This window comes from Hippocampus zosterae, chromosome 4 (genome assembly GCF_025434085.1).
Source record: "Hippocampus zosterae strain Florida chromosome 4, ASM2543408v3, whole genome shotgun sequence".
In the NCBI taxonomy this organism is placed as follows: Eukaryota; Metazoa; Chordata; class Actinopteri; order Syngnathiformes; family Syngnathidae; genus Hippocampus; species Hippocampus zosterae.
Window position 1 is genome coordinate 13,753,752 of NC_067454.1, and position 26,960 is coordinate 13,780,711.

The window sequence follows — 26,960 nt, forward strand, 5'->3', positions numbered from 1 at the left end:
CATGTTTTGTAATACAGTAATTGTGACCTGTCATGTACAGAGCCTCAAGAAAAAGGAGCCTTTGCCCAAAGCGTTTTCCATGAAAGAGAAAAAAAAGCTCTTCTGCTCTCAAACAGACCCTGGGCCACGTCCAAGAATGGCTTGGGAATAGGAATTGTGAAAGTGGTTGTCATGGAGGGTTGAATAAAAAGAGCATGACTGTCTGGAGATGCATGTGACTGCTCTCTTTACATCCCTGCTCATGAACAAAAGAAGCTAATGAATTCCAGTCCTGCAGTATGTAAACTGTCAAGGAAACGGGACTGGATGACAATAATAGATTTGGGCTGAAGAAATCCTAATTGGCAGTACCCATTATGAGGAGACAGACCAAAATGGTAGTGAGTTATACTTTGATAGAAAGATGTGTGACAGCGCCCACAAAAAAAACAGAAAAGTGCATTTGTGTTTAGAAAGGTCGGATCATCGAGAATAAGAAAACATACTTGTCATCTTGCAATCAACATGTATCTTATTCTATTTATGTGTGCAGCAAAAGGCATGCCCTGGTTTACTGTCTCCGAAGGCATCTTCTGGAATTTTTACATTCTTGGCGGTTTAGTGGTTCTGGCAAGAGGAGCAAGTTTGGAGTCAGAGAGCTGAATGTAAAGACGGGTCAGCCCTAAAGGCAGCGGCCCTGACTGACTTTTGCCTTGACGACTTTGTATATTTTCCTCCTTTCCTGGATTGCTGTGCAATAATTATGGAGTCCATATAGACATCAGAGATGATTCCCAGTGAGTACATTGAGTTATGAGAGTCATCTCAGTCTTAGACAGTGGCACTCTTCACTGCAGCGAATTGGACACAAACTTCTTCTACCCGACCTGGCTTGAATTGCTCACACACATGGAAATTCACTACCTGGATTCAAGGGAAGTTTAAATGCAAAAATTGGAATGAACACGTAGACAAGTGCAAAAACGTGCGTTTTTCACATGAAATAATCTGTGACCTCATTTTAGCATTGACCATGTCAGCGCTGTGCGAGTGTCACACAGAGGAAAAAAAGAGGCCGTCCCCTGTGAGCAAAAGTGAAGAAGTAAATGTACGAAGAATCATTTGTTTGTCCATCTGATGTTCGTAGACTACTTCCCGCCATTACAATTCTACAAGTGTACGGGTCTATCGATCACAAATAAAGTATTGATTCGTCTAGAACCTCACCAAATTTTCTTGGGTTCTACTTTTGGCACATGAAGCTTCTTTCTCGAAATCCCTTTTTATATATTTTTGAGGAATTTTGTGAACTCAAGTGAATTCCCGGGGTTATCAGTGTAATACACTTAAAAATGCACACACTCATTTTTACAGTTTTACATGAAGTCAAAATGCAACCGATACTTCTACGTTTTGCACAGTGATATACAGCCGTACCTCGTGAGTTTAATTCATTCCGCATCAGCGTGATTTACTCGATCCGCTCATATCTTGAATCATCTGTCTCCACTGAAATGAAAGGAAATGCTATTAATCCATTCCATCCTCCCTCTCAAATTGCAAATAAAATTAATAAGGAAAACCACCCCCGTATAATGTACCGGTACTAATAAATCATAAAATAACATTTTTAAATAGAATGTAAAAAAAAAACAGTTTGTGCATTTTGATTTAGTGCGGCAATCTAATTCACTTTGTTGCTCCTCCTGGTGTGGCCGCCTTTGCCACTGGGAAGCAGCATGATGCAGACACCAAAGAAGAAGAGATCGTATTTCTTCTATTACTAATTTAAGTGACTCTGGAAGATGATGTATTGTTATGTCATTTTTCATGCAGGATAAAGAATATACAGTGTGCCTGTGGGAATTGTTATGCTATTTGTTTACATGTATTACTGCACTGTTTGTGCTCTTGCTTCATACGCAGTATTACTGATGCTAGCTGTTTGCTTGTCAATGGCACTCGTTGTTAAGCCGACTGACTGAAAGCTATGTAATTGTTTCAAATCCGCTGTGTGTAATTCTCGCAGTAGTATGCCTCTGATTGGTGATTTGACGGATAAGAAACGTGGCTAACACCACGGGTGTCAAACTCAAGGCCCAGGAGCCAGATCGGGCCCACCACATCATTTCATGTGGCCCGCAAAAGCAAATCAAACATGTCAACTTTCATGATGCTTGCTAAAATCTCTTCCCAAATTTTAAATTCTTCGATGTAATAAATAAGGGAGAAACTGTATTGTAAGAATTTTCTCGTCACCAAACCCCTCATGACAGTAACTTAATGCTTCCAGTCATAACGCCCCTCCAAGAGAAACCATAACTGAAATGTGGCCCGCAACAAAAATTAGTTTGTCACCGCTGACTTAAACTATCGCAATTTCCGTCCCCAAAATTATATACTGTATGCTGAAGCCTCTTTTTGAATGAATTTTTCAGTATTTGCCAAACTGCTACTGACTGAGAAGTGAGTTGAATTGAGTTTGCGGCCACCATATAATGCTTGTATTTCAAATTTGCATTCGCAAGTTAAAACGGGAAAAAAAAGCCCAATGACTGCTCATGTCTTGAAATATTTTGAAGTTTCGGGGAACCGCTGTACCTGTGTAACCCATTCACACTCAACTTGGTCAGATACAAAAAAAATGTGTACAAACGGGGAGATATAAGAAAAGAAAAAAACTGGGCAGTAAACACTTTTTCCAAAGACTTTTGTGAAGATGTCATTTCATCAGTATTTCCATGAAAGCTAGAGAGAGCAAGCGAGAGAGGGAGAGAGAGGGATAGAGAGAGAGAGAGAGAGAGAGAGAGCGAGAGAAGGGGGGGGGGGGCTGAGGGCGTGCTTCTTTCAAAGGCGGCTGGCGGCCAACAACAACAGCCGACTCCAGTAGGTCGGCACAGGAAGGGAGTTGGGGAAGGAGGGGGGGTTGGATGAGTGTTAGTGTGGATCTATATGTGTGTGTGAAAGAGTTAGTGGGGAGGCTGTTAAAACTCATGCGCGCACCCTGGGCTCCTCAAGTGCTCCCCGTTTGTTGTTCTCGAGCCAGAGGGCTTTCGACTGGACCTGTCCCTGGAGAGTCGTTACTCCACATTCCTTTCCCATTATTCCAGGCATCCCTTTATGAGCGGTAAACTCCTCTGATTCGTTTGGCCTTTCCTCTTGCCCCCAATGTTCTGTGTTTTTATCCTCGTTACTTTGTGGTTATTAACTACTGCTGTTGCTCATGCTGAGGTGTGAAATGGCGATGAGTCGGAGGGCTTTGCTTCTTTGATGCATACTTACATGTACTCTTTAAACCAATGAATTTTCAACCACTGGGGATGTGGCTGTGTTCAGAATTTAACATCCATCCATCCATCCATCTTCTGAATCACTTATCTTAGCAATTATGTTCAAATTTATGTTAAATAGGAGTCAACACACACATGGCCGCCATTTAAAGTCTCACCGCTTAACTCAAAATGAAGTTCATCTGCTCTTGTCTGTTTTTTCCTGACATGCTGTTGTCATATCTTACATATCTTACAGCACAAGCCATGGCCTTCAGAGAGCTTCCACAATATCAGGAGGATCTTGTTGTTCAAAGGTATCAGTCAGGAGAAGTGTCGAATAGAAATTCCAAGTTATTAAATATACTGTACCATGGAACACAGTGAAGCCAGTGGTCTTCAAGTGGAGAAAATATCTCCCAACAGTGACAATATCTAGAGCTGGACTTTATTCCAAAATTGAAAAGATGTTTTGTAATTGAAAAGAATGAGGCGGCACCCCCAATAATGAGAGGGTGCGCACACCTACAGAGCCATTTCAACTCAGATGTATTTATTTATTTTTAAACATACCTCAAATGCAAAAACTCTAAAATGCGTCCGTCTCCACAACTTATACATCTGTTGCCAACAGCATGTGAAATCTTTTCATGAATGACACACAACCACGCCTGTGATCATCGATGAACGGACATGTTGGCTGGAAACTGGAGGGGAAAAAAAATCATTGTAAGGTTAACTGGATCAAGTCATTGTGTCGTATAACCAAGAAGAGGACAGCAGAGAGAATTTGGCTGCAAACATCTGCTGCGGGGAACAGGTGTCAAAGCCTGTCCCAATTCCTCATCTAATGACTAAACCACCATGTCTCTTCTTCAATTTCTTTGTGTTCTGTCAATCTTCCCATTCTCCTTCTTGTGGGTCTCGGCGACCTGAGAAGAGAGGAATGTTCCCGAGGAGTTTGTCAAGATTTTTCAAGGGCTGGGGTTGGGGGGGGGGGGGGGGGCTAGAGAGAGGTACATGGTGCCTCAGGCACAGTGAGTGGCATCACAGTGACTGACATGGGCAGGTGAAAGTGAATTAGGTCAACCTTGTGGCACACACAAACTCGGGCTCCATTCAGGGAAACATAGAAGAGGCCATCTACAGCTGTGATTTTCTTCGCTTCAAGGGAAAGTTGAAACACCCAGAGCAGAACAAAGAGATGTTGATGTGCTCCATCGGGGGGGGGAGACTTGCTTAGAAAAATTCGCTTAGAGCTACTATAAAACAATTTAAATCCACGCGGCATTTGGGAAAGAGAAAAAAATCTGTACCGTTGTTTTTTGTATTGAAATAAGACTGAAAAAGTGGGGGTCGTCTTATATTCGGGGTCTAGACATTATACCCATTCACGACGCTAGATGGCGCCAAATATCATTGAAGCGAATGCTGAACTTGACTCCGCAAGAGAAGCCCTGCCACGAAGAAGAAAAATAAAAAATAGCGGTACGAAGGAAAAGAGAAGAAAATAATAGAAGAGATAACAGAAAATGGAGAAACGTAGTGACAATCTGGAGAAAAGTGGGCCGAAGATCGGCCTGGATAACCGCTGAAGTTATGATTTAATTTACATTTCAAAAACCAGAAGCCATTCATTTACAAATGTGATTGCACTTTAGTCTACATATTTAAATGTTCAGATATTAAGATTTGAATGAGGCAAAATAACATGCTTTTTCCTCTCAAATATATTGTTATAATCATTTGTTTCAGATGTACTGTAATTATTTTCTGTATAAAAATTAATTGGATGTTCAAAAAGTCTTTTTTCATACTTGAGTCTTGAAAAAGAGGGGGTCGTCCTTTAACCAGGGCCGTCTTATATTCGGGCCAATACGGTAGTTTGTTTTATTGACACTGCCAGAGTAATTTAACTGTGTCGTTTTTTTTTGTTTAACAGTAGGCAAAATGTAAAAAGTAAGTATCTCTGTATGATGGGTAAACCACTACAAACTACAGCCACAATGATAAACTTTTGTAGCGTCAGAAAGAATTGTGTTTTTAAAGGCTATAACTTTTTGATGCAGCTCATTAGATTGTGCAAGTGTACCTAATTTCTGGCTGATGTGATCATGCGCAACATAACTTAGCAGCATTGGGCAAAGGGATGTCTCTTGACCTACACACTTTGAGGAAAAAAATGGTCACACTTCAATTTTTGTTGTTGTTTGTTTTTCTCATTCTCACCAGGAGAATACTGTCAAAGTGGCCTTGAATTCACTGCTGGATTTGCCCCCCCCCCCCCCCCCCCCCCCCCCATTGTGAGGAAACACATACTTCAGTCACACCGCTGACCTTGGAGAGAGGCAAGAAATCCTGCAGAAATAATTGAACAAATAAACAAGTAGGAGAAAGTCCAGGCCTCAATACTCAGAGGTTGCATTTTTTTCCCCGTGTGTGAAGTGTGCGTGACACGCTTCTTTGTTGCTCTGAGCCCAAGATAATCAAACACTTCAACTCCTCACTTCAAAGAGGTCCACATTGTAGCAGTTAATGAGTATCAACATCTGTTCTTGAAATACTTGAGTCCACCATGTGTTGAGGACGTTTGGGCGATTGACGGCTCTTGATCAGGGAACTGAGCTGCTGACTCTCTGACTCGGTCTACTTCCCACGTCGCCTCCCTGCAATGGCACAAACACCCTCAGTCTTCCTGCTTGGCCGGATGCAGAGCAGATGTGACTGGCAGAAAAAGTGTCGCTGTTATTTCTGGCATCAAAAAGTGTCACTGTCTCTGAGAAAACAATGGTGTGCTATACTCAGCAACATAGACCCATGGCTGACTTTTTTTTTTAAGTATTTGTTTTGTATGGTACAAGTCTGATTAGAACATGGTGAAATGACTTTTTTCCCACCTTCCATCGTCCATCCCCCAACTGCCCACTTGACGTCCTTAAACTTGTCCTTACTCATCGACTCACCTGATTGTCGTCGTCTGGTCGACTCATCTGTTCCCAATCTATGGCAAAATGTCCTTTCTCCTTACCCCTTTCCCCAGTCCCCTTACCGTGTTGTCTGTCAGGTCGTTAATGCCTTGTGACTAGCTGACCTTTTGCTTACATCTTCACGATGCAAAGTTTGGGTTCTTTCTGTTTATTATTATTATTTTTTGGTGGTTGCTGTAGGCATACATAAAAGGCCTTTTGCCTCATTTGTTCCTTTTTTACACTTGCAGTATAATTATGGGATGTGTCAGAAAGGTTTCCGGACTACTGTCACAAAAGGTATATGCGTATCAAACCCAAACTAGTTTTCTTATTCGCTGTGATCCAAATGATCAGCCAGCTTGTCTACCACGAGAGTCCTGCAGCATTTGCTTTGTTCAGTGCGTGACAAGAAGCAAAAAGGTGTGGCGGGATAACTTGTGGCTGTTCACGACGCTCCGAGCATCTGGCAGGTCCTGGCCGAGAAGCACATTACTGTGCTGGAGCAACGTCATACCTCAACTGACCTCCCTCGGTGATATTTTTTTCCCCCCTCTTTCCAAGCTCAAGCTTTTCATCAAATGGATCCATTTTGAATTTGTAGGCGACTTCACAATAGCATCATGACGGAGCTGTGGAGGTCCCAGAAGTATCCTTCAAGAAGTACAAGAAGGTGTAGCACTGAAGGCTGGGAAAGCACATTGACTCCTTGGGGATTACTTTGCTGGGGGAAAACTTCTCCTTTGTACTTTGGATTTACAGTGTTGTTTGTGACACTTGGTACATAAAGACAAAAATGCTAATAGCTCTTTTTTAAGCACCAATCAGGGGTACTTGTCTGGTTTTGGAAAGTATACAAACAAGCTGTAATTAGACTTGGCTTACAGATTGCTGATGGAAAAGTTAGTTTGTTGAAAGTCTTTTTTGTGGGGGGGCTGGCAAGGGCCTTGCATACTTTTTAAAGAATAGCCTTTTTTTATCCTCTCCCCCAATAAATACTGGAAGTAGTACCCCAGCATACCATATACTGTATATAGTTGGACATATGAACCTCTTGATGGTGCTGGTCCACCTAACCGAACTATCCATCCGCGGGTCAAAATGGTACATGATAAAAATGAAAAAAAAAAACAAAACTAAACTTTATTAACAGTACAGGTATTTTTCAATACAAATTTAACATTCTTGGGTGTCACACATCTGTGAAAAGAAGCCCATTGTTAAAGTGAGCCGTAATAATCACCATAAAACTCATCAACTTGATAAGAATTATGTTTACGCTATATTCTTGTTGCTTTGAATGCGAGTTGGCTTACTTCACTTAATTCAGTGGTCCAATATTTTCTCATTTTCTTCAACATCCCTTGTCCTTTTGGAGTGCATACTATTTTTTAAAAAAAAGCTTCCCATAGAGGAAAAAAACAGTCTTATGTGATAGCATACCGTACACGTTGGCTGTTTGAACTGCGACCTGGGAACTGAACACCAGTTTTTCATAACATTGGAGGCATACAGATTTTATATCATCACAATTTTATGTCAATCGATACAAATATTCTTGATATTTCATAAATCCAACAACTTCATGATCTTTAACTCCCTTACTGCCTTTACTCTCACATGCAACATTATAATTACCTTTTTCCTCTCACTCGTGTTCAATATAATCTATGTCTCTCCTGAGTCGTATGAAGTCATTTTTCACATTGATGAAAAAAGCTAATATATCCCATATGGCCATGAAAGCACCACACATTCACATCCAAAATGCTATATATAAATTTAAACTACTCATACAGTGTCTGATGTATTGTCCACGATGGAATCAGGTCTATTTATACTGTCAGAAACAAGCCTAAATCGTAGGAGTATGTGGAGCAAAAGGGATGGGGTTTTTTGGGGGGATGTGGAGGCACAGTCAGCATGTAATATGACGATCATAGAGTTTAGGGGATAATAAGATAAGATATCCTTTATTTGTCCCACACTGGGGAAATTTACAGCCTCCAGCAGCAAGAATGTAGGTAGAAAGAAGAAAAAAAACAACAACAAACACCATTCAATTAAGTGCAATATAAACACAAAATGGATAAATCGCAGTGCTATTTACAATTGTCTTACGGTTACGGTGTAGGATATGTTTTCACCATAAGTGGCCTGTAAACAAAACTGAGTATGAGTATTTAATAAAATGGACCGAAACTGCAAACAAGGGTTTCCAGACGGGCTGGTTTCCCCATCGTCATCTGATTGAAATATGTCTTCTGTGCAGTGCACTGCAATGTCTGCACTCCCGTCTGGCCCATGTCATCACCTGCTGATAAAACCCGACAGTTAACAAGAGCATGTTTCTTTTTGTGTCTTATTCAATCCCCGCCTTGCTTCCTTGTTTCTATCTTAAGATTTCTTTTTATCGAGACATCTTTCCCGAGAGCCCTCATACATTCTTCTAGTCTAGGTGTATGGGGGATCATTATCCGATGCGATGACAAATTTTATTTCATATTTACCTTGTGAAGGACTTATTTCAAATACTCGATAAGCACGGGAACAAAACCATCATGCATTGACCTTCAGGGTGACAACCACCGATGTGTCGTGATGTGTGTGACGTCACCGGGAAAATCCCCAAACATTTATCGTTTATATTTCTTCCTTAAGGTGTTTCAAAGACTTTAGCTAACATTTATGTGTCTCACAATGGAGACATTCACAATTTACAGCAGCAACATTTTGAAAGGAAAAAGTAGAAAAACAAAAGGTATTTGCGAACACAAAAATAAATTTAAAAAATGAACTGTACACGTGCATCTGCAAAGGTGGCTGTGCTATTTAAAATGGGTGAGGGGGATAAGTCCAGGTTTTCAGATGCGTCTATTCAATAGCCTGACAGCAGTCGGCAATCAATAGATATAGCGGTCATTTTTATGAGAGGTGAGAAAAATAAAGAGTAATGAAAAATGAGACAGTGGCTTTCATCGGGATACCTACATGACTGCTCGATGTTACTGCGGTTAACATATGAGCTTGCTGAATAAGACTTTCAGTTAATACATTCAGGCGGCCCGGTAGTCCAGTGGTCAGCACGTCGGCTTCACAGTGCAGAGGTACCGGGTTCGATTCCGGCTCCGGCCTCCCTGTGTGGAGTTTGCATATTCTCCCAGTGCCCGCGTGGGTTTTCTTCCGGTACTCCCCGTTTCCTCCCACATTCCAAACACATGCATTGCAGGTTAATGGAACGCTCTAAATATCCCTAGGTGTGAATATGAGCCCGGATGGTTGTTCATCTGTGTTAGCCCTGCGCAAACACCAGTTCAGGCTGTACCGCGCCTACTGCCCGAAGCCAGCTATAATAGGCTACAGCACGCCCGCGACCCTTGTGAGGACAAACAGATTGAATGGATGGATTTGAAGATGATGGTGCAATACCACAATGTGACACTGTGAGGTGGTGTTGTAAATATGACATGATTTCAGTTGTACCACGCTGGTCGCTGTAATTCAATATGACAGCACGAACGATTGATTTGCGAATATTTACTTGGGGTTAGCGAAACTTTTTTTTTCTCTCCTCGTGTTGAACATGTTTTTTTTCTCTCAACTTGGAGATTCCCATGCCTGGCCCTTGTGTGGTAAAGTTAAGCATCACAAGTCTTCATATTTTTTACTCTGAGCATGTATACTGAAGAGAGAAACTGCATACAGTGAGAAAAAAAATAACCACAAATCAGGCGCAATTACCCCCCCCCCCCCCCCCCGCACCCCCGCTCCCTCCACCACCACAAAATAATGGTTAAATAAATTTTCATTGTTCTCTCAAGTTCCACAATGGTAAGAATATCTCCCACAGTGTCAATGTTAATTCTGAGGAACCGAAAAGAGAAGCAATTCTTGTAAAAGTCGTATAAATGACGGAAAAGCGACTTTCCCTTTGAATTGAATCGCACACGTTTTAGTGGAAATCTCGTGCATGCTGCGCGTGTGTTGACGCATGCGGACAGCGTGCGCGATTGTTTGCTCGCCATCTCCCGAATCATAAATGCGGGGGAGGAGAGGGGGGTGTGAGTGTCGGAGGGGGTTTCCTTTGGGGGTGTCTCGGCGGGTGCCGTGGGTACGGGATGGCGCTGAGTACAGTGAGCGAGTTCGCGGCCAAACTTTGCAGAGCGGGGAGGCAAGGCAGCAAAAGTTGGCCGGGGAGGCCGAGTCCCGATCCCGCATGCTTCCGCTGTCATGTCCCTCCTGCGCCTGCCTCCCGCGTGAACTCGCATGTGGACTGAAGACTTCAAAACGCGTGGATTGTCGTCTCGCAACAGAAGTGGATTTAACCGTGGGAGATACAAATCGCCGCTTGGCTGCTTTCGCCGCACGCCGTTTCAATGGATTATCGTCGCTCTTCTCATCAAGCGGACTGAAATGCGTTGCTTAACTTGGAGATAAGTGAAAGGGGGAGCACGAGGAGGACATGTAGCCCCGCGTCGGCTCTCTTTTCACGCTATGCATTCCCCCCGTTACAAGGAACTGGCGTTCTTGACTCGCAAACACCGACTCATGGCTGCGGCTATGCCGGCCGAGGATAGCCCTCTGCCGGTCAACACTCTCAGAGCTGAGCGCAACGGCCCGGGGGGGTTATTGGTGCACTGTTTTATATGCGGCAGCGGAGTAACGGCAGGGAAGGAGCTGAGGTTACAAGTGACCTATCAAAAGGAACGCTACCCGTTTTTCCCGTTCCTCCAGAACCAGGAGCCAGCTCCCGGTGCGAGTGAGCTGAGCCCCGAGGGTCACGCGCTGGTGTGCGCCGTGTGTCACTGCTTCCTCGCGGAGCAGTGGAACTCCTTCGAGAGGACCAGGACGCCCATTGAGAAGCGCATGTACTGGCTGAAGCGACCCTACCAGTGCGACTCTCGCCGGGTCCCGCAGGAGTGGAACATCTCCTACGAGCTGGAGAGGAGGATCAGCTCCGGCAGCCACAACTACGACGGGGGCGCCGAGTCGGACTTTTCATCCTTCTCTGACAACATGTCGGATCAGGAGATGATGGATGTGATGGACAGGGGCGGCGGCGCGAGTAAGGACAAGTGCTCGAGAGCGGCCGGGAAACCGCAAAAAGATGCCGGCAGGAAAAATTGGGTGAAAAACAGCCCCGATTCCCCGAGGACGCTCCCCCGCTACACGGAAAGCTTGCCGCCTACCAGACGCGCACCTAAAGTGATGACTCATGTGTGTCAGGCATCGTTTTCTTTGGCCGAGTTCCAGGATAGCGTTCCCCAGCTGTGCCGTGACAACCGCTTCCCAAACGCACCTGCGCCGGACGACGGGGTCATTATGCGCAACAGGTCATGGCCGGAGGACGGCGACGCGAGACGCGGCGAGCCGCGCGGCGTCCAGCCCGGAGCCGACAACTCGAAATGTAATCGCGGCATTCCCGGAGGCAACAATTCGGACGAGGATGAGATTGACGTCACGAGCGATGAAGATGGGGACGCACGCAGTGGTAAGAACGTCAAACGTCGTCGTCCCACGGGCGAGCTTTTGACCAGAAAAGTCGCCCAACTGCACGGCACTACAGAGTCGAAGCCAGACCGACACGCGTGCTTTATCTGCGGCGCCGAGCTCGGTCCACGCGGGAGTTATAAAGTCAGCGTGCAAAAGCAGGAGACGGCACGAGGGGAACCTTTCTTTCCCTTCCTGTGGCTGCACACCCCACCTCCGGGCGCGTTACCCATCGATCCAGCGGGTGGGACTCTGGTGTGCGGAAGTTGTCACGCCTCACTCACGCAGCAGTGGCGCAACTTCCAACAGGCCGACGTTCCGGTGCTTCGACGCCTCTACGTCGTCCCGCTCAACCCGTCCGCGCGGGATCAAGCCGCCCGGCCGACGAAGCGCGACGCCAAAGCTCCCCGCGACGCCTGTTTCCTCTGCGGCCGGGAGTGCGGCGCCGATAAAGTGGTGCACGCGCAGGCCGGCGCCGGCAAATCTCGCGGGGCCATGTACTTTCCCTTCATCAACACGCTCCCCTGCCCACCCAACGCCCGACCCATGAGGAACGGGCACGTGCATTGCTGCTCACCGTGCCTTTTAATCCTGGAGGACATCTGGAGTGCTTATCGCCTTTGTCTCAACGAGGACCTCATCACCTCCGTTAGCTCCTTCCTAATCAGGTATCATTCCGTCACGGCCGTCGAAGGGTTCGGATCCGTCCGTTCGCAGACGGCCGCGTCTTCCGAGAGCTCCGCGTCGGTGTGCTACTTGTGCGGATCGGAGTTATCGAGCGGATGCGAGTTCCAGCTTCACGTCAACCCACCTGGACGTTGCGGTGAGAAGGAGCCGTTCTTCCCTTTCCTCACCGTGCACCCGCCGGCTCCCCGAGCCAAGCCGGTTGACGCCACAGGCCTGGTGTCGGCCTGCGCTCTTTGCTACCATGACCTGCACACTCAGTGGTCCCAGCATGAGAGCGGAGGCCCGGGCCCCGCCGCGCCCTCGACGCCCTCCACTTCCGGCTCTTCCAGCTCTCCTTGGGCTCGCCAGTACACCTGCGAAGCATTTGTGTGCTTCTTCTGCAGGCAGGAGCAGCGCAGGCAAGGACGAATGTGCGCGGTCACGGTGGCGAGGCTCCCCGTCTTCCTTTACGCGCCACGTAGCGCTCGCACGCTCCTGCTGGATGATGGAAGGAGGCTGATGGTTGGCTCGTGTGCGGATTGTAAGACCATGGTGCAGGTGGGCCAGAGCGCACGGCGGGACAGGGAAAGGATTGGACGCGGGGCCTCAGATGGGGAGAGAGGAGAACCGCAATTGACCTCGCCAAAGCTTGGACGACAGGTTGGCCATTTTGATGTATTTCTATTGCACTGTGCAAAAAAAGGCGATTAGCTTCTGTTGAATTATGCCACACGCACACACACACACACACACACACACACAATCTGCAGAATGTGTTTGCTGCGGTTTGACCTCAGCATTTCACATGGGAAGGGCTGATGATGGCATTTTGCGTGGCTGAATTGTTGTCATGAAAGCGCTCGTGTTTTTTCCTCATTTTCTCCTTCTTGTGCTAAATGAGTTTGAAAACGGTATCATCAAGAGCTTATCAAGGAATCGTGTGTGTGTGTAAGGAAGTTTGGGACCACTACAATGAGACAAACGTCTCCAAACCTCTGTAAACACAAAGAAAACCGTATGAGGTTGTTTTGAAACACTTCTGATACTCAATTTGAATGAATATCAAGTTTATAAAGGATCGTCGGAGATAGGCACTCAGAAATAACGACAAGACACTTCTGGCTACCAACAATAGGCACTTTATTGGTCCCACACAGAAATGATAACACAGTTCAAACAAGTTGTATGAAGCTAAAGAACTCTTACCGTGTGCCAGTAGGGTGGAGAGCCAACACGAGCAGCAGAGTGAGCTTCAATACGAGCTAGGCGTTTGTACGGCAAACCCATAGCGGACTCTGCTGAAGTAGCATCACTCCCATCCTTTTATCCTCTAAAGTGTGTGCATCGGGAGGGGTGAGTGGCCATTCTCATCCCTTCCTACGCCACACTGTTTGTTCTGTAACCAAGTGGCAAGGACTTGTAATTATTTACTTGCAATTATTCCAAAGCAGGTTCAAGAGTTTCCAAAGGGTTTATCTTATTTGTAATCATTTACTTGTAATTATTCCAAAGCAGGTTCAAGCCAAAGGGTTTATCTCACTTGCAATCATTCCAAAGCAGGTACAAGAGTTTACCTCTGAGAAGATATACATTGGTTAAAGGAAACATCACAAAATATCTTAATATACCAGAGGTCTGAAGGCCGAGGCCAGCATTGATCAAATCATTGATTTGATCAAGCATGACTGAGAATGTCTCGCATTTTGCTGCAGTTGATTTGGATGGCTATGAGCGTGGTTGACATTTTGATTTCCCAGATATGTTGTTTCCCCAAAATACATTACACAACAAACCCTTAAGAACTTTGCACAAAGTTTTACGAAACGTTACGCACTACATTACATTTGGATGGAAGAAGAATTAGTGTCCCTGTAGCAGCCCCGGGAACGACTCTTGTAACATTTGACAGAAACTGAGTTATCCGTGTCTATAATTTTCCCAACGTTCATCAATAGCTTTTTCACGTCCGTTGACGAGTCCTTTCATATTGCGATTGTGGGAGGCGTTTCACCTCATCTGAGCAGAAATCATCAGCTCATGTGCATATGTTTGCTCGGACGGCTCTCGTGTGTGTGTGTGTTGGTTTGGAAGTATTGATCTAAATTTAAGGCACACCTCAACCAAGAATGGCGTCATTCTTTTACATGCAAAATCATAGGTGTTAATATACAGTGAAGTGAGGCCTCTCCCCACCACTTGACAGTAAATTGGGTGAAATCTTCTTTTTTGTTGTAACAGTGGTTGTGGGAGCACCTGAAAGCCCAAATTAGCTGAGTTGTCCTGATTGAAATAAGAGGAATTGTTCTGCAAGTGGTACAGATGTGCTTCTCGGTAAACAATATTCAATACACTTCCCCTTGAAGGGGAAGTCCACCCCCATTTTTAAATTTTATTTTACATATTCTATGCACTCCAAGGAGTCAAAAAATGACATACAGATGAATATTTTGCAAGCACAGCCTTGATTGGTCATTACCTGAGATCTGAGCTACTGTGATTTTCGGTTGACAGCAAGTCGCAAAATAGCCGCCTCCCTGAGATAGATAAAACGGATGGATTTCACTGCGTAACTCATATTCCACAAATGCAAAATGTATCTTTTAGACTTGTGACGTGGCATAGAACATCATTGTCAGGAACATTTTTGGGTTGACTTCTCCTGAAAAGCTCTAGTGCTCATTTTTACGATGTTGACTGTCACTTTTCCATCAGGAGAATCCATCCCTGCTGTGTTAGAGCTACGGATGAGAATGCAAATGGGGGCCAGTGGGGCCGTACAAGGGCTTGTTATGTTTTAATGAAGCGCCGCGGAGCCTTTAGACCGCCAATTGGCCTCCTGAACCGCTCTCTCATGCAAACAGTTACCGACTGTTCAACCTCGCAGGACATAAGACAAACATCTGTGGATGCCATTCGCACTCGGCAATCTCAAAATGGGAGCACGCTTACGCCAGCTGTTGGAAGTTGTCCACCTCATTCTCTATTTGTCCCTTAAGATAAAACGGCAATTTTGCACTACCTTGGAGCCGTCGTACAGATAGGAAGCAACCTTCAACAAATATCCATGACTCGATTCTACTGGTGACCGGACCACCTTTATTTATTTATTTATTTATTTATTTGTTTGTTTGTTTATTTATTTATTTATTTATTATTTTGCTGTGCTTGTTGTTAACTGTGTGTATCATGTAGTCACACATGTTCTCAGATGATCTCATGGGGCGTACTCCTAATATAGAGTCTAATTATGGGACCGGCTTTCGCTCATTGAGACTGAGGTGTCGCAGTATGGGAGAAGCGTCATGGGTGGAAAGGTTTCGGGTGATCATTTTGGACTGGGCTAGTTGCAGGTGGCACAGCTTCTTTTGGCCTGTGTGAGCTAAGAACCTGTATTAAGTGACATTGTCTCTGTTGGGAAATGTGTGTGTGTGTGTGTGTGAATGAGAGACACAGGGCTGCAGGAACAGGTGCTCTGTCCCCTTGGGTCATGCTTTATGTGTGACAGGGTGTTTTTAATGGCTGTTGTAGGGTGTGGTGTGATTTAATTGGATCACATTGAGTATTTTCACTTTAGTACATCGCTGTTGATTTTTGTGCCCCATACGACACAAAAAATGCATGTTGGAAGATTAGGTCAGATTTAATGTGTTTGGAAAAATGCATGCGGCACATTTTGTTTTCACTCATTTGTTTTATTTATGACAATTTTATTCTACTTTCCAAAAGAAGACCCTTTAAATATGCCCGTTCGGCTCAAATGTTGCACAGTCAATACCAAATTGATAGAAGAAAGGAAGATGAGTAGCTCGGTTGATGTAGACATTTAGTGTACACTACAGTATATCCGCAATAGCAGAAAAATAGCAATTTTTTTCCAATTATTGCATTACAGTGAATCAAATTCTCCTTTTATATCTCCCTTTACTGTACACCAGGGATGGACAATTTACTACTCCGGGACCACTTCTTAAGCCGACATCTGACAAAAATATCATTTTAAATGATGAAAAAAAAACGGGGGCATATGTCTGTTTTTTTTAACCTATATCCACTTTCTTTGATTTTTCCGGCTGTGCAAATGGCTTTCTTGCATAAACACACCCATTCAAAGATGGCACAAAACTGCAGAGCAACAAACTAGAATCAAGTCCAATAACTAATTCTCTTCATGTTTTCACCAGAAATATCTCAAATAAATACCTTCCGCCAAATACTTATTGACCGAGGCAACCTTTTGTGTGAGGTCTCTGAACCGCTTAAAAATCTCTATGGTGTGGTCAAATCATGAGCTCTTCTCTATGTAGAACAATGGATCGAATTTCTAAAGCTCCAGTCATGGTTGAACCAGGGTGCTATATAGTACCAGGAGTGCAGTGTACCAATGGCACGGCTGAAGGACTTTTCCAGTGTGTATGTCGGCAATGTATGAATGGCGGAGACCCAAACTCTTATATGCTCTTATGTACAATGTGTTTTTCAGAAGTGAGTGTGTTGTCACTGCTGGTCTGGCATCCTGTGTACGGGGTATATTTTGTCACAGGAAAAACATGCCAGTCTTCTCAGGGCACCGCCAAGCAATATTTTACTGCATAGTGGCAAAATGAGGGGGAGGTCAAAATTACACATGGGATCAGGAAGTGAAGCTGAAATGGGATATAAACAAATTAGCGAGTGTGAACAGTTGGAAGTAAAAGAGAAGAGAAACTTTTGAGGGCTTTGAGCAAGGCATGAAAGGAGTTTAAACTAAATTAATTTTTTAATTCAACAAAAAAACTGAAATTTTCTGACCAAAGAGAGCCATTGAATACTGCACATCCTTTGCTGTATTCTCAATGGTAGGATCTGTCGGACCGCTTTGAATTTCACGGCAAATCCTCAATCGTTCAATTAAATTAATGTCAAATACGTTATAGGCATGCTGCGGTTTACCCATCTATGCATCTTTCAGTCCTGCATTTTTCGCCAGATCAGAATCTGCGTATAATAATGTTGAAATTGAGGGCCTCCAGTGTTTGCTGCCGACACTGTACGTCTGTACTTGTATTGTATTAAAATGCTCTGATACTACTACACCAATACCACTTGTAAGGAGGAACCCGTGAGCTGTGTGGAGATACTTCAGACAAATATACATGACAATATTCACATTTTTTAGGTTTATCCTTCACCCTTGCCACACTCCTCTGCCATACTTTGTGGAAATCAGTTTGGTAGTTTTTGCGTTATCCCACTTACTTATTTGCATGATTCCACTAATGCACTAACCAATGAACCAATTCACTTTTTGCTGCATTTGAGCTAACAGCAATCTAGTGCTGGTCAATAAGAATAAGAATAAGAATAAGAGTAAGAAAACCTTTATTCGTCTCACAAAGGAGAAATGAACAATTTACAGTAGCAAAGTTATAAAAGGAAGAAAGTAGAAGAACAAAAAGTATAGGAGCTGCTGTAAAGTAAGTAAAAGCCATTCAAAGCGTCTAAATTGTTGAAAAGCCGTTCAAATTGAAACTTGATTACATTTTTCGTCCTATATTTCAAAGAATGTCAACTCTCTGAGGAGTTCAAATACTCGAGTGAGCTCATTGAGATTGAATCAAGGAAGTGCAGATGAGATATTTCTTCACTTCCTGTTGCCACAGTAAGGAATGCCATTGAGAGCAAAGAATGAATCAAAAATGAGCATGTCACGCTGCTGCTCTCGGCTTGTTGTGTTCTCACCTGGCATTAATGTCATCGGGAGACAATGGAATTAAACTACTATTCAGGGGCTTGACGTCAGAGCCCCGAGGGCCAGGATGTAGTTTAGCTTGTATCTGGAAAATATTGACCTTTTGATCCTTGTAGCACAGTTGAATTTCCCAAGGGGGCCACGTGGGAAACTGGAACAGCTGTTGAGGGCCACACCAAAACCTCAGATGTGTTCAATGTTAATTTAAAAGAGCCATTGTCTTAACAACCGGGCTGTGACCTGAATACCACAAGGATCGAGAATTGAGAGCACACTGTCACACAAGTCCCATGATTCTTTGCTATTCTATAAAACTGATTAAAACTGGTCACTTCATTCGGTACACCTGCACACCAATCGGATTCAGGAGATTTAAAATATTCTGCTTTGAAGTGATAAAGAACTGCTCTTTAGGTACTACTCCTACATTGTGTTTCATTAGAATGTACAGCTATGCATAATGATTATTTCTCTAGTCTTTTTTTAAAATGTTTTTGGGCTATTACCATATTCATGAACGAAATACAATGACAGCCACCACACATCAGCAGAGCGCCTCAATCAAATTCACCAAATTTGCGTTACACCACCTGTGCCACAACTTAGACCTGCTTTTAGCTGGTCAAAGGTCTAGTCTACTGTCACCAAATTGCGCGAGGGGCGTGTCAAAGAAAACGCTCTCGGTCCGCCCAAACTCCCAAACACTGTAAACTAGACTTGCTCCAGGACAAAAATAACTGAGAGTGTTTGTTCTGGCATCAAATTGTGGATATGATAGATTGAACGTGATGTTGGGTTGTATAAAGCAATTCTTTGTTGCTGAGGCTTCGTACCGTTTGTGCCACATTTACGTTCTGCATTGCTGTGGGTTTGTGTTGTATGTGTTTATTGTATCCCTCTATGCTTGTTAATTACAATGACCCCATTGTGATGCTTACTAATGTTTTGTTTTCCGTTAGTTGGGAAAATAACTACACTGCAGTACATCTGGAAATAAGGAAAAAAAAGTGCCAGTTTGGATAAAGATACAAATAAATTCGTTTTATTGATACTTTTTTTTTTTGATTCAGTTTGAGTCATCATTAAACCTCTCCAGAGTGCAAATGGTATGGTTCCACATATTTTCCTAATGTGTTACATCAACCTCCATAAACCAAGAAGCAGCTTGCAAACTAACAAACAGAAAAAGACAAAAGGGAAACATAACTCTGTTTTCATTCTCTCCAGAGGATTTTTAAGTCAAGGTGGCCTCATGGTTAGCACATCTGCCTCACGGTTCATAGGTTCGGGGTTTGAATCCTTTCTGGATGGACTTTGTATGTTCTCGCCATCGTCCTTTCACATTCCAAAAATATCCAAATAAGTGCATTGAATGTTCTAAACTGCCCTTAGGTGTGATCGGTTCGTTGTTTGACTGTGTGACCTGTCATTGGTTGCACCATTAGTCGAGGGTGTACCCTGTCTAAAGTCAGCTGGTCTACTACTCACCTGTGGCTCTAATGGGAATAAGGAATTGAATGAATACTGTTTGCGCTGCTACCACTGATAAAAAAAAAGAAAATCCTCCAGAAAACAAGAACTGGCCTGCAAATAATCCCCTTCACATCTGTAATTAAAATTTGCTAAATTCATCTGATTGCAAGTTACCGTAAACCTGACACAAATTTTAAAAAACACATAATTTAGTCAGCTAGCTTAAAGCTAATACATAATGTAAAACACTGTACACAGGCTAACGCATGCGCTACTTAACCTTTCCAAAAAAAGAATATTCAAACACAATTGGCACAGCAATATAACAACAATCAAAAAACAATATGGGATGAAATTTCAAAATATTTTAATTACAATTTTAACACGTAATATCATGATCAAGTCTTGGTACTTTGTGGTGGTGCACACTCAAATATAAGTATTTGTACTTCTATTTTTCTGGAAAAAAATGGTGTTGGTGCTCCCTGCAAATAATTTTATATTCTGATCTGCATGTCGCATTTTGATAAATTTAGCATTGTCCATGGAGCCTTGCATGATAAGGCTTGTGTTTTTCAGTAGTAAACCAGCTTTCACTGGTGTAATTATAGAGAACAGAGTGCAAAGAATGTACAGCCCTTCGTTCCCCTCCAGCTGCCCTCTCGCCATATCACACATGCATATGCAAACCTTCCTCGACGCACACGCTCGCACACGTAAAATATATTATCTTTGATCTGCATCTAAATTCACAACAGCTGCAAGTGTGTTTGTGCACACGTGTTTCTGCCAGGTGGTCGGCAGCACTGGCAGGTGTTTGCTCTTGTGCTCGCAAATGCAGCTGGATTGTGCCACAGCTGTCAGTGTGTTGTGGCCCATTGCGTGCGTGCATGCGTGTCTGTGTGGTCACACAGTAGCCGCTGTTACTGCTATTTTTAACATGTATACTTCGAGCTGCTCGCATCGCGTCCTTCTGTACTTTTTGTCCCCGTTTTTCCATGTTTCAGTTGTCTTCTTTCAGTCATTTGCCCTTTTTTTCTCTTTCATGGTCACCACTGATAGCTCAGAATGGATAAAAGAAGATTTCACCCCGCTGTCTGGACAACTAGATGTCAGCCGCCGGTCCAAATAGCACATAGTGGACTAAATATACTTGGCACCCGACAGTCAGAAAACTGGCTCCAAGCGAACGAGACCTTTGATTTGTTTACTTTCTTTCTGTCAGCCAATCAGAGAAGAGATAATTAACTTTAGCGGTCATCTTTTGGATCTTATTTTGGCTCAAGAAGTCATTCCCTTCTTGGATGACTCGCTTTCTATTGGCATCCCCTCTGGCTGTGACCTCGCCGCCTCCTCGTACAGACCAAGCACCTGGTCTCTGACAGCCTACTCCACCAGGCTCCAGGACAGCTGGCGAGTGTGACAGACAGAGCAGAGAGTTATTGGACTGAGCTCTATGTCAGAATGTCGTGTGCAGTTTCAGCAAAGGCCATAACGACTTTCACATTTTTTTTGTCTGCACACTGTGTGCTTGTCACAGTTTCAGCATCACATCTCATTCACCTTGAACCATTCTTTGGAATGCCATTGTCTTTCTAACACGTGAGCGACTAAAATAACAACCAGTGATGGAATAACCTGTTGATTTGACAACATGAGGAAGCCTCCTCTATTTTGTTTGGAATGAAATCATACCTAAACAACTGCAGAAAACCAGATTGCAACGATGCACTCAGAGGCTCATTTTTACCCTGATAAACCCGTCACACGAGGTCAGTCTTGTCCTCATCAGACCGAATGACCCTTTTAAATTATTCCAGAATGGTCTACAGCAAAATAATTACTGTTAACCCTTTCTCAATGCTGCAAAGCTCTTTAGTCTCTGTTATGATGGTCATATGCTGCACAAATTAAGACATTTGGGGCTGTCTCACTTGACTGAATCGGGGTTGATTCCAAGTTACATTTGGGGGAATTCCTAGTGTGTAAGAAATTTGGTCGGCTCTGACAATGATCTCATCTGGTTGAAACAGGGTTACTTGATTTTTCAACCACTGAGCCTTTTTCCATCCCTGGGGCCTACGCAAAGTGAATGAAATGAATCCCTAAGTTTTGGAAACATCTTTCCCATTCAAATGAATGAAAATGCCACTGTAACTTTTCATCAGAAAACAACATCAAATTGTCGGGATAATAGCAGTCCATATTGAACTCTAAAACAATCAGTGGTAAAATAATTAAAGACAAAAATTAAACTGCTTTTGTCACAATGCATCAGTTGAATGTCTATTGTCCTTTTCACCCATGTAGGTTTCATTGTAGAGGAGTTTCCCTGCATGCCGTGTTTGACCAACTCTAGACAAAGGCATTCAAGGCGGTGAATAAAGATTGCTGTTTGTGTCATTTAGCACCTACTTCATGCGCATTGCCGCCTTCACCAGGACTTCTGTGGAATTGTGTTTTCGGTAATGTCATGATCTTTAATTCTAACGGATCAGACATCCATGTTTAGAATGTTTGAGTGCACTTGCGAGGTTTTAATGATCAGATTTGACATGTTTGGAGGATTTTTTTTCCCATTGATTCATGTCACCCGCTGACATGACTATGCCTGAATCAGAAATACACAAATACCATCTGTGCGACAGATAGATGCCGCACATACCTCCTAAGCGCCTTTTGTTATTCGTTCAAGGCCTTCGTAATGTGGCCAGTTTAGGAGGGTGTGATTTCACATGTAAAGCTGGCTGCACTGTTATGAGGTCAACTTGACCTTAACACGCATCAGATAATGAGTGGCAAGGTCAGAGGGAGACTGTTGACATGTCAAAGTAAACATATATCAAGAAAAATCGAGGTTTCCTTCTCCATTTGACATCAATTATAATAGCTTAAGTTGTTTGGGAAACACGGGCAGGGGGCTTCAATGTGTTTTTATATTCTTCTTCTCCTCCACGGGGCGCAATAAAAATAGCTCTTGGCGCATCACGTTCGCTGTCGGGGGGATTCTCCTCGCTTGCTTCTCTCACTTTCCCCCCCACCATCTTTTTTTTTTTTTTTGCCGCCTCATCCACTCCTCTCCAGTTTTGTCCCCTTTTGCTTCTTTCCCCCTCCTTTTCTCCCCCCCCCCCCACACTTCCGCTTCATCTCTCCCTGTGGTATTAGTGGGGCCACATGTTGCCGGCCTCTCCTGGTGGTGTGAGCCCCATGGCAGGCCCTGGCTCCAGGCAGACGCGTAGTTTGGTGTGAGTGTGTCTGGCGTGCGTTTGTGTGAAAGTGTGTGTGTGTGTGTGCGTGCGTGCGTGCGTGTGCGGCCGCTAACACAGTAACCTGATAGTGGTGTGGCTGAGCAGTACAGAGTGGAGCAGTGCTGTGATTTATCCCGCGGGCCCAGCAGATGGCTGCAACAGGAGTTTGTTTAAGTTTGCTTCAGAGCTGGGCAAGCGGCCAGGAGCATAGCGAGGGCCTGCCAGAAAAATGTTCAGTGACTCTGGATGCCTAACCACACTACTCCCTCTTGTAGCACCCCCCACCCCCCCAACATCCCCCAGTCAACACACACACTCACACACAAGCTATTGCAGACTTGCTGTCGCTATTCTCCTTTTACCCATCTCTTATTTCTTTTTTTTCTTTTTGCTCCCATCTGTTTTGCACACATGCTTACATGGGATTGCACACACACACACAGACTCAGGTACACGCACGCGTGCGCACACACACACACACACACACACACACACACACACACACACACACACACACATGGTTCTGTCTGCAGCATCCCTGCTGCTGATATGTCCTCACATCTCCGAAGGGGGGTATATAAGACCGATGACGTGTCCAGTCTGGCGGAGGCGCCTTAATGCAACGCTTTGCGATGCAGAACCATCACAAGCGTTCTGTTTCAGGTCATATTGTGCTCATTATTCTTTTCTTTTTTTTCTGAGCACTTTGTAATCTGCTATTTTTCTCTTTTATATTAGTTCAAATCACAAGATTACCATGACAGTGGAACCACTAAAGTTCATCATAATAGGGTTTTGTTTTGCTCAGATGAAAGAAAACCTTTTGGGGGGAAATCAGGGTTTTTCCAGGATCAAATTGAGACGGAGCAGATATTGTTCTGATCATTTAGATGCAGGACGTGCATGTGCCACGCCCGGCATTGGCTTCACTGAAATATTTACTGTAAATTTTATTTTTCTTCCGTATTTTACTTCAAATAAATCCGATATAAAACAAAAATCAAAAAGAAATGCAGTTTGAAATTGGATTAGCAAATAAAAGTGCATGTGTTCAGCTAAACAAGCAAAGTTAATCCACTTTGATGTACAATTTGTGCCCGTTACTGTAAATGGCAGTTGAACATTGTCTTGCGCCATTTCATTGAGACGATTGTGAATCAAATGAGTGTGAATATGAGTGTTGTCGTCTGTTAGCTTAAACAAAACTTTGCGCTCTGCACTTTGTCGTTTTGCATCAATGAACCCGAGGGCTGGCGTCCCTCCCGCAACTGTGAATAACTTTATATGAAATGAACAGCACTTGAGTCATTATGTCTGAAGTCAAGTCCAAGTCAAGTGTTAAGGCTTTTCGTTTCTGTCTCGTTAAAAGTCGTAAAAACAGCGACTCGAGTCAAGTCACCGTGACTCGAATCCTGATCTCTGATTGACAGCCTCCTTTTATTCATTTTGTCAACTTGCAGTCCTTTGCACTCATGTAGTCCAGTGCGGTGTTCTCCTGAAAATGATCAATACGATAAGGTGATGATTAATTTTTAAAACAGCAGTACACCACCAATAACCACAAAAATATACTATTACTGATAAAAGCCATACGTTTGTACCTCTCCTAACCCAAGTTTTTGCAAGAATAGGCTTTTCAGTGGACGTTCCTAAGTTCAGTGTCATTGGATGTTGTTGTGAACCGAATCGAAGGAAGAGCTGCATGTCTTTAAAAGTCATGAAGATTCCTTGTGTCGTCTTATGTTGTCTCATGACGAGTGCGTTTTGTGCTAAACCACACTTACTCCCTTGCTCTAGTTGCTATAGTAACTACAGCTGGTTCTCTTCATTGAAATGGCGACCCCAATCAACATGCATATTATTCCTGTGATGTTAGAAACGACCTCTCTTGTACGAGATGGCCTCTATGACCTCTCGCGTATCATCTTGTACTACAAATACTGCTACTGGTCACTCTAAAATGGTTCAATGATGATGCACCAACTGTACAAACTGTCATTGTATTGTATTCTACCACTGTTCACTTTTGCTCTGCTTGATACTGTACTTTGCACATTGTCTCCCAGTTGTCACTGGGTGGTACCACCGCACTACGGTTCGCTTACATTACGAAATGTCCTTGTTAACGATGATACTAATGCAGCGTGTTATACCGGAGACAAATTCCTTGTGTGTTCTACATACTTGGCCAATAAAGATAATTCCGATTCTGATTTTGAAAGCCACTTCAAATGCATACGAGTCTCACATTAAACAGGACGCAGAGGAGGCAGGTGAAGAGAAATCATATCCTCCTACAGCTCTTGGGGCAGGAAGTGAGGGGTCAGAGGTTGGGTAGCTTCGTAGCCCGCTAATCAATTTATCTAACCGGGTCAGACTCTGTGATCAAGCCAGGTTTAATGCCTGCCTCGACAGGTATGCTGAGTGCTTTACTGGATGGTACATGTAAAGTGAAGTCCACAGTACCAAGAATTGGGCTTGAATTTGAGCCATTTTCCCCTATTCCTGATCATTGTCAGAAAGGCCCGAGTCTCCAAACTATTTTCCTCACTGATTGACCTGCAGTGTGGGATGTGTTAGTTATTTCATTTTCCTGATCTGTTCGGAAAACGGTCGAGGTTGACAATCATGTGTCAAAACTTTTCAGTATTTCCAATAGCAAATCCTTGCGGTTGAGGCGTCAGGTGGTAGAATGCTCACTTCTCAGTGCTAGAAACCATGTTGAGGTATCCTTGAGCAAGATACAGAGCCCTAATTGGCTCCCAATGGACCCTGCAGCGCCTTGCTTGGCTGTATGAATATGCTCATGAATGTGTGGCTGTGTAAAGCGCTTTATCAGTGCACTCAATTGACCATTTTATCATTCTGTGTGTGGTCAGCACGGAGTTCGGCCATGTGGTTGACTAGATGGCTTGTGACGTGGAATGGAATGATAGCCAGTTAGGAAGTAACCTCAAGCTTGTTGTGTTGAGTCTTTGTATAACATGTCTCAGTGAGTCATCATGATTCATAAGAATTTGCAACTGTAGTGCACTGAGCAGAAAAGCTTCACAGTTTATGCCTTTGCTTAGCACAGCGGTTAGCAACCTTAAATACTAAAGAGCCATTTCGTCTGTTTTCCACAGTAAACAGAACCAAAAAAACCCCATAAAACATTTGGAGCCACAAAATCCTTTTGATATTTAAAGTGAGGATACCACTGAATAAATATATCTCTTTTTTCATGGACGGTATGTTTAAAAAAAAAAAAAAGGACCCAGAGTGTGTTGCGTTTATGCAATCAACAAACTACAACAAACTAATTTGAAACCTAAAATAAATACTTAGCTTACTTTCTTTTTGAGTGCCCCTCATTTTCATAAAATTAAAGCCAAATTTCAATTAGTCACTTGCACCAAAGCCAAAAATGCCATCTTCCTGTACTCACAGGACCATTTCACTTAACAATGTACAGTCAAACCTCGGTTTTCGAATGACTCTGTTCTCGACCAAATCGGTTTTTGACCAGAAATTTCGAGTTTTTTATGTCTCGCATTATGATTGAAAATCGATTCTCGAACAAACTGAGCGCACTTGAATGCACCACTTGAATGCACTCAAATGACTCAACAAAGCTCATATTTTCCAAAGTCCCAGAAAGCCACACCAGAGAGATGAAAGAGCCAAATGTTGCTCGAGAGCCGCAGGTTGCAGAGCCCTGGCTTAAAATTTTCCATTTATTTTCCGGCAGTCTGGCTCCCTGATGTCCTCCTGCTGCCTTTCACAGGTCGTCTTGGTACACGTCATGTTGGACACACCACACTCGAGAAGAGGACACACACACATACACACACACACTCACACACACACATATATATAGCAGGTTTTGGCCTCACCCTACCCGCGCAGTGTGCCTTACGTCCGAGAATGTTACGGAGTATCTTGAGCCTTTATATTCATCTGCTCAAACATGACTCCCACTGTTCACTCGTTATTTCAGCATGTAGACGCTGAGTTGCTTTTATGGAGTGTTGCTGAGCTGGTCAATGGTCTTCTGCTATATCACTCGGCTGCGTTCCTGTTGGATCTCCGCGATAGGCTGTAAAACCCGACCGACAGCATTACTTTCGAAGCCGCCATACGTCAACCTGAGGAAGTGCCG

General features: G+C 43.7%; 2 protein-coding genes across 3 annotated transcripts in view; one reads left to right on the forward strand and one right to left on the reverse strand.

Annotated features, from left to right (window-relative positions):
• emc8 (ER membrane protein complex subunit 8) overlaps positions 1–26,960 on the reverse strand; it is a 681,399-nt gene that overhangs the window by 480,718 nt on the left and 173,721 nt on the right. The gene's annotated exons all lie outside the window — the stretch shown is intronic.
• gse1b (Gse1 coiled-coil protein b) overlaps positions 10,549–26,960 on the forward strand; it is a 182,651-nt gene continuing 166,239 nt past the window's right edge. Inside the window, exon 1 of the mRNA XM_052063449.1 lies at positions 10,549–13,030. Coding sequence (XP_051919409.1) covers positions 10,709–13,030 — 2,322 coding nt within the window. The 5' untranslated portion in view covers positions 10,549–10,708. The remainder of the gene's footprint in view (positions 13,031–26,960) is intronic.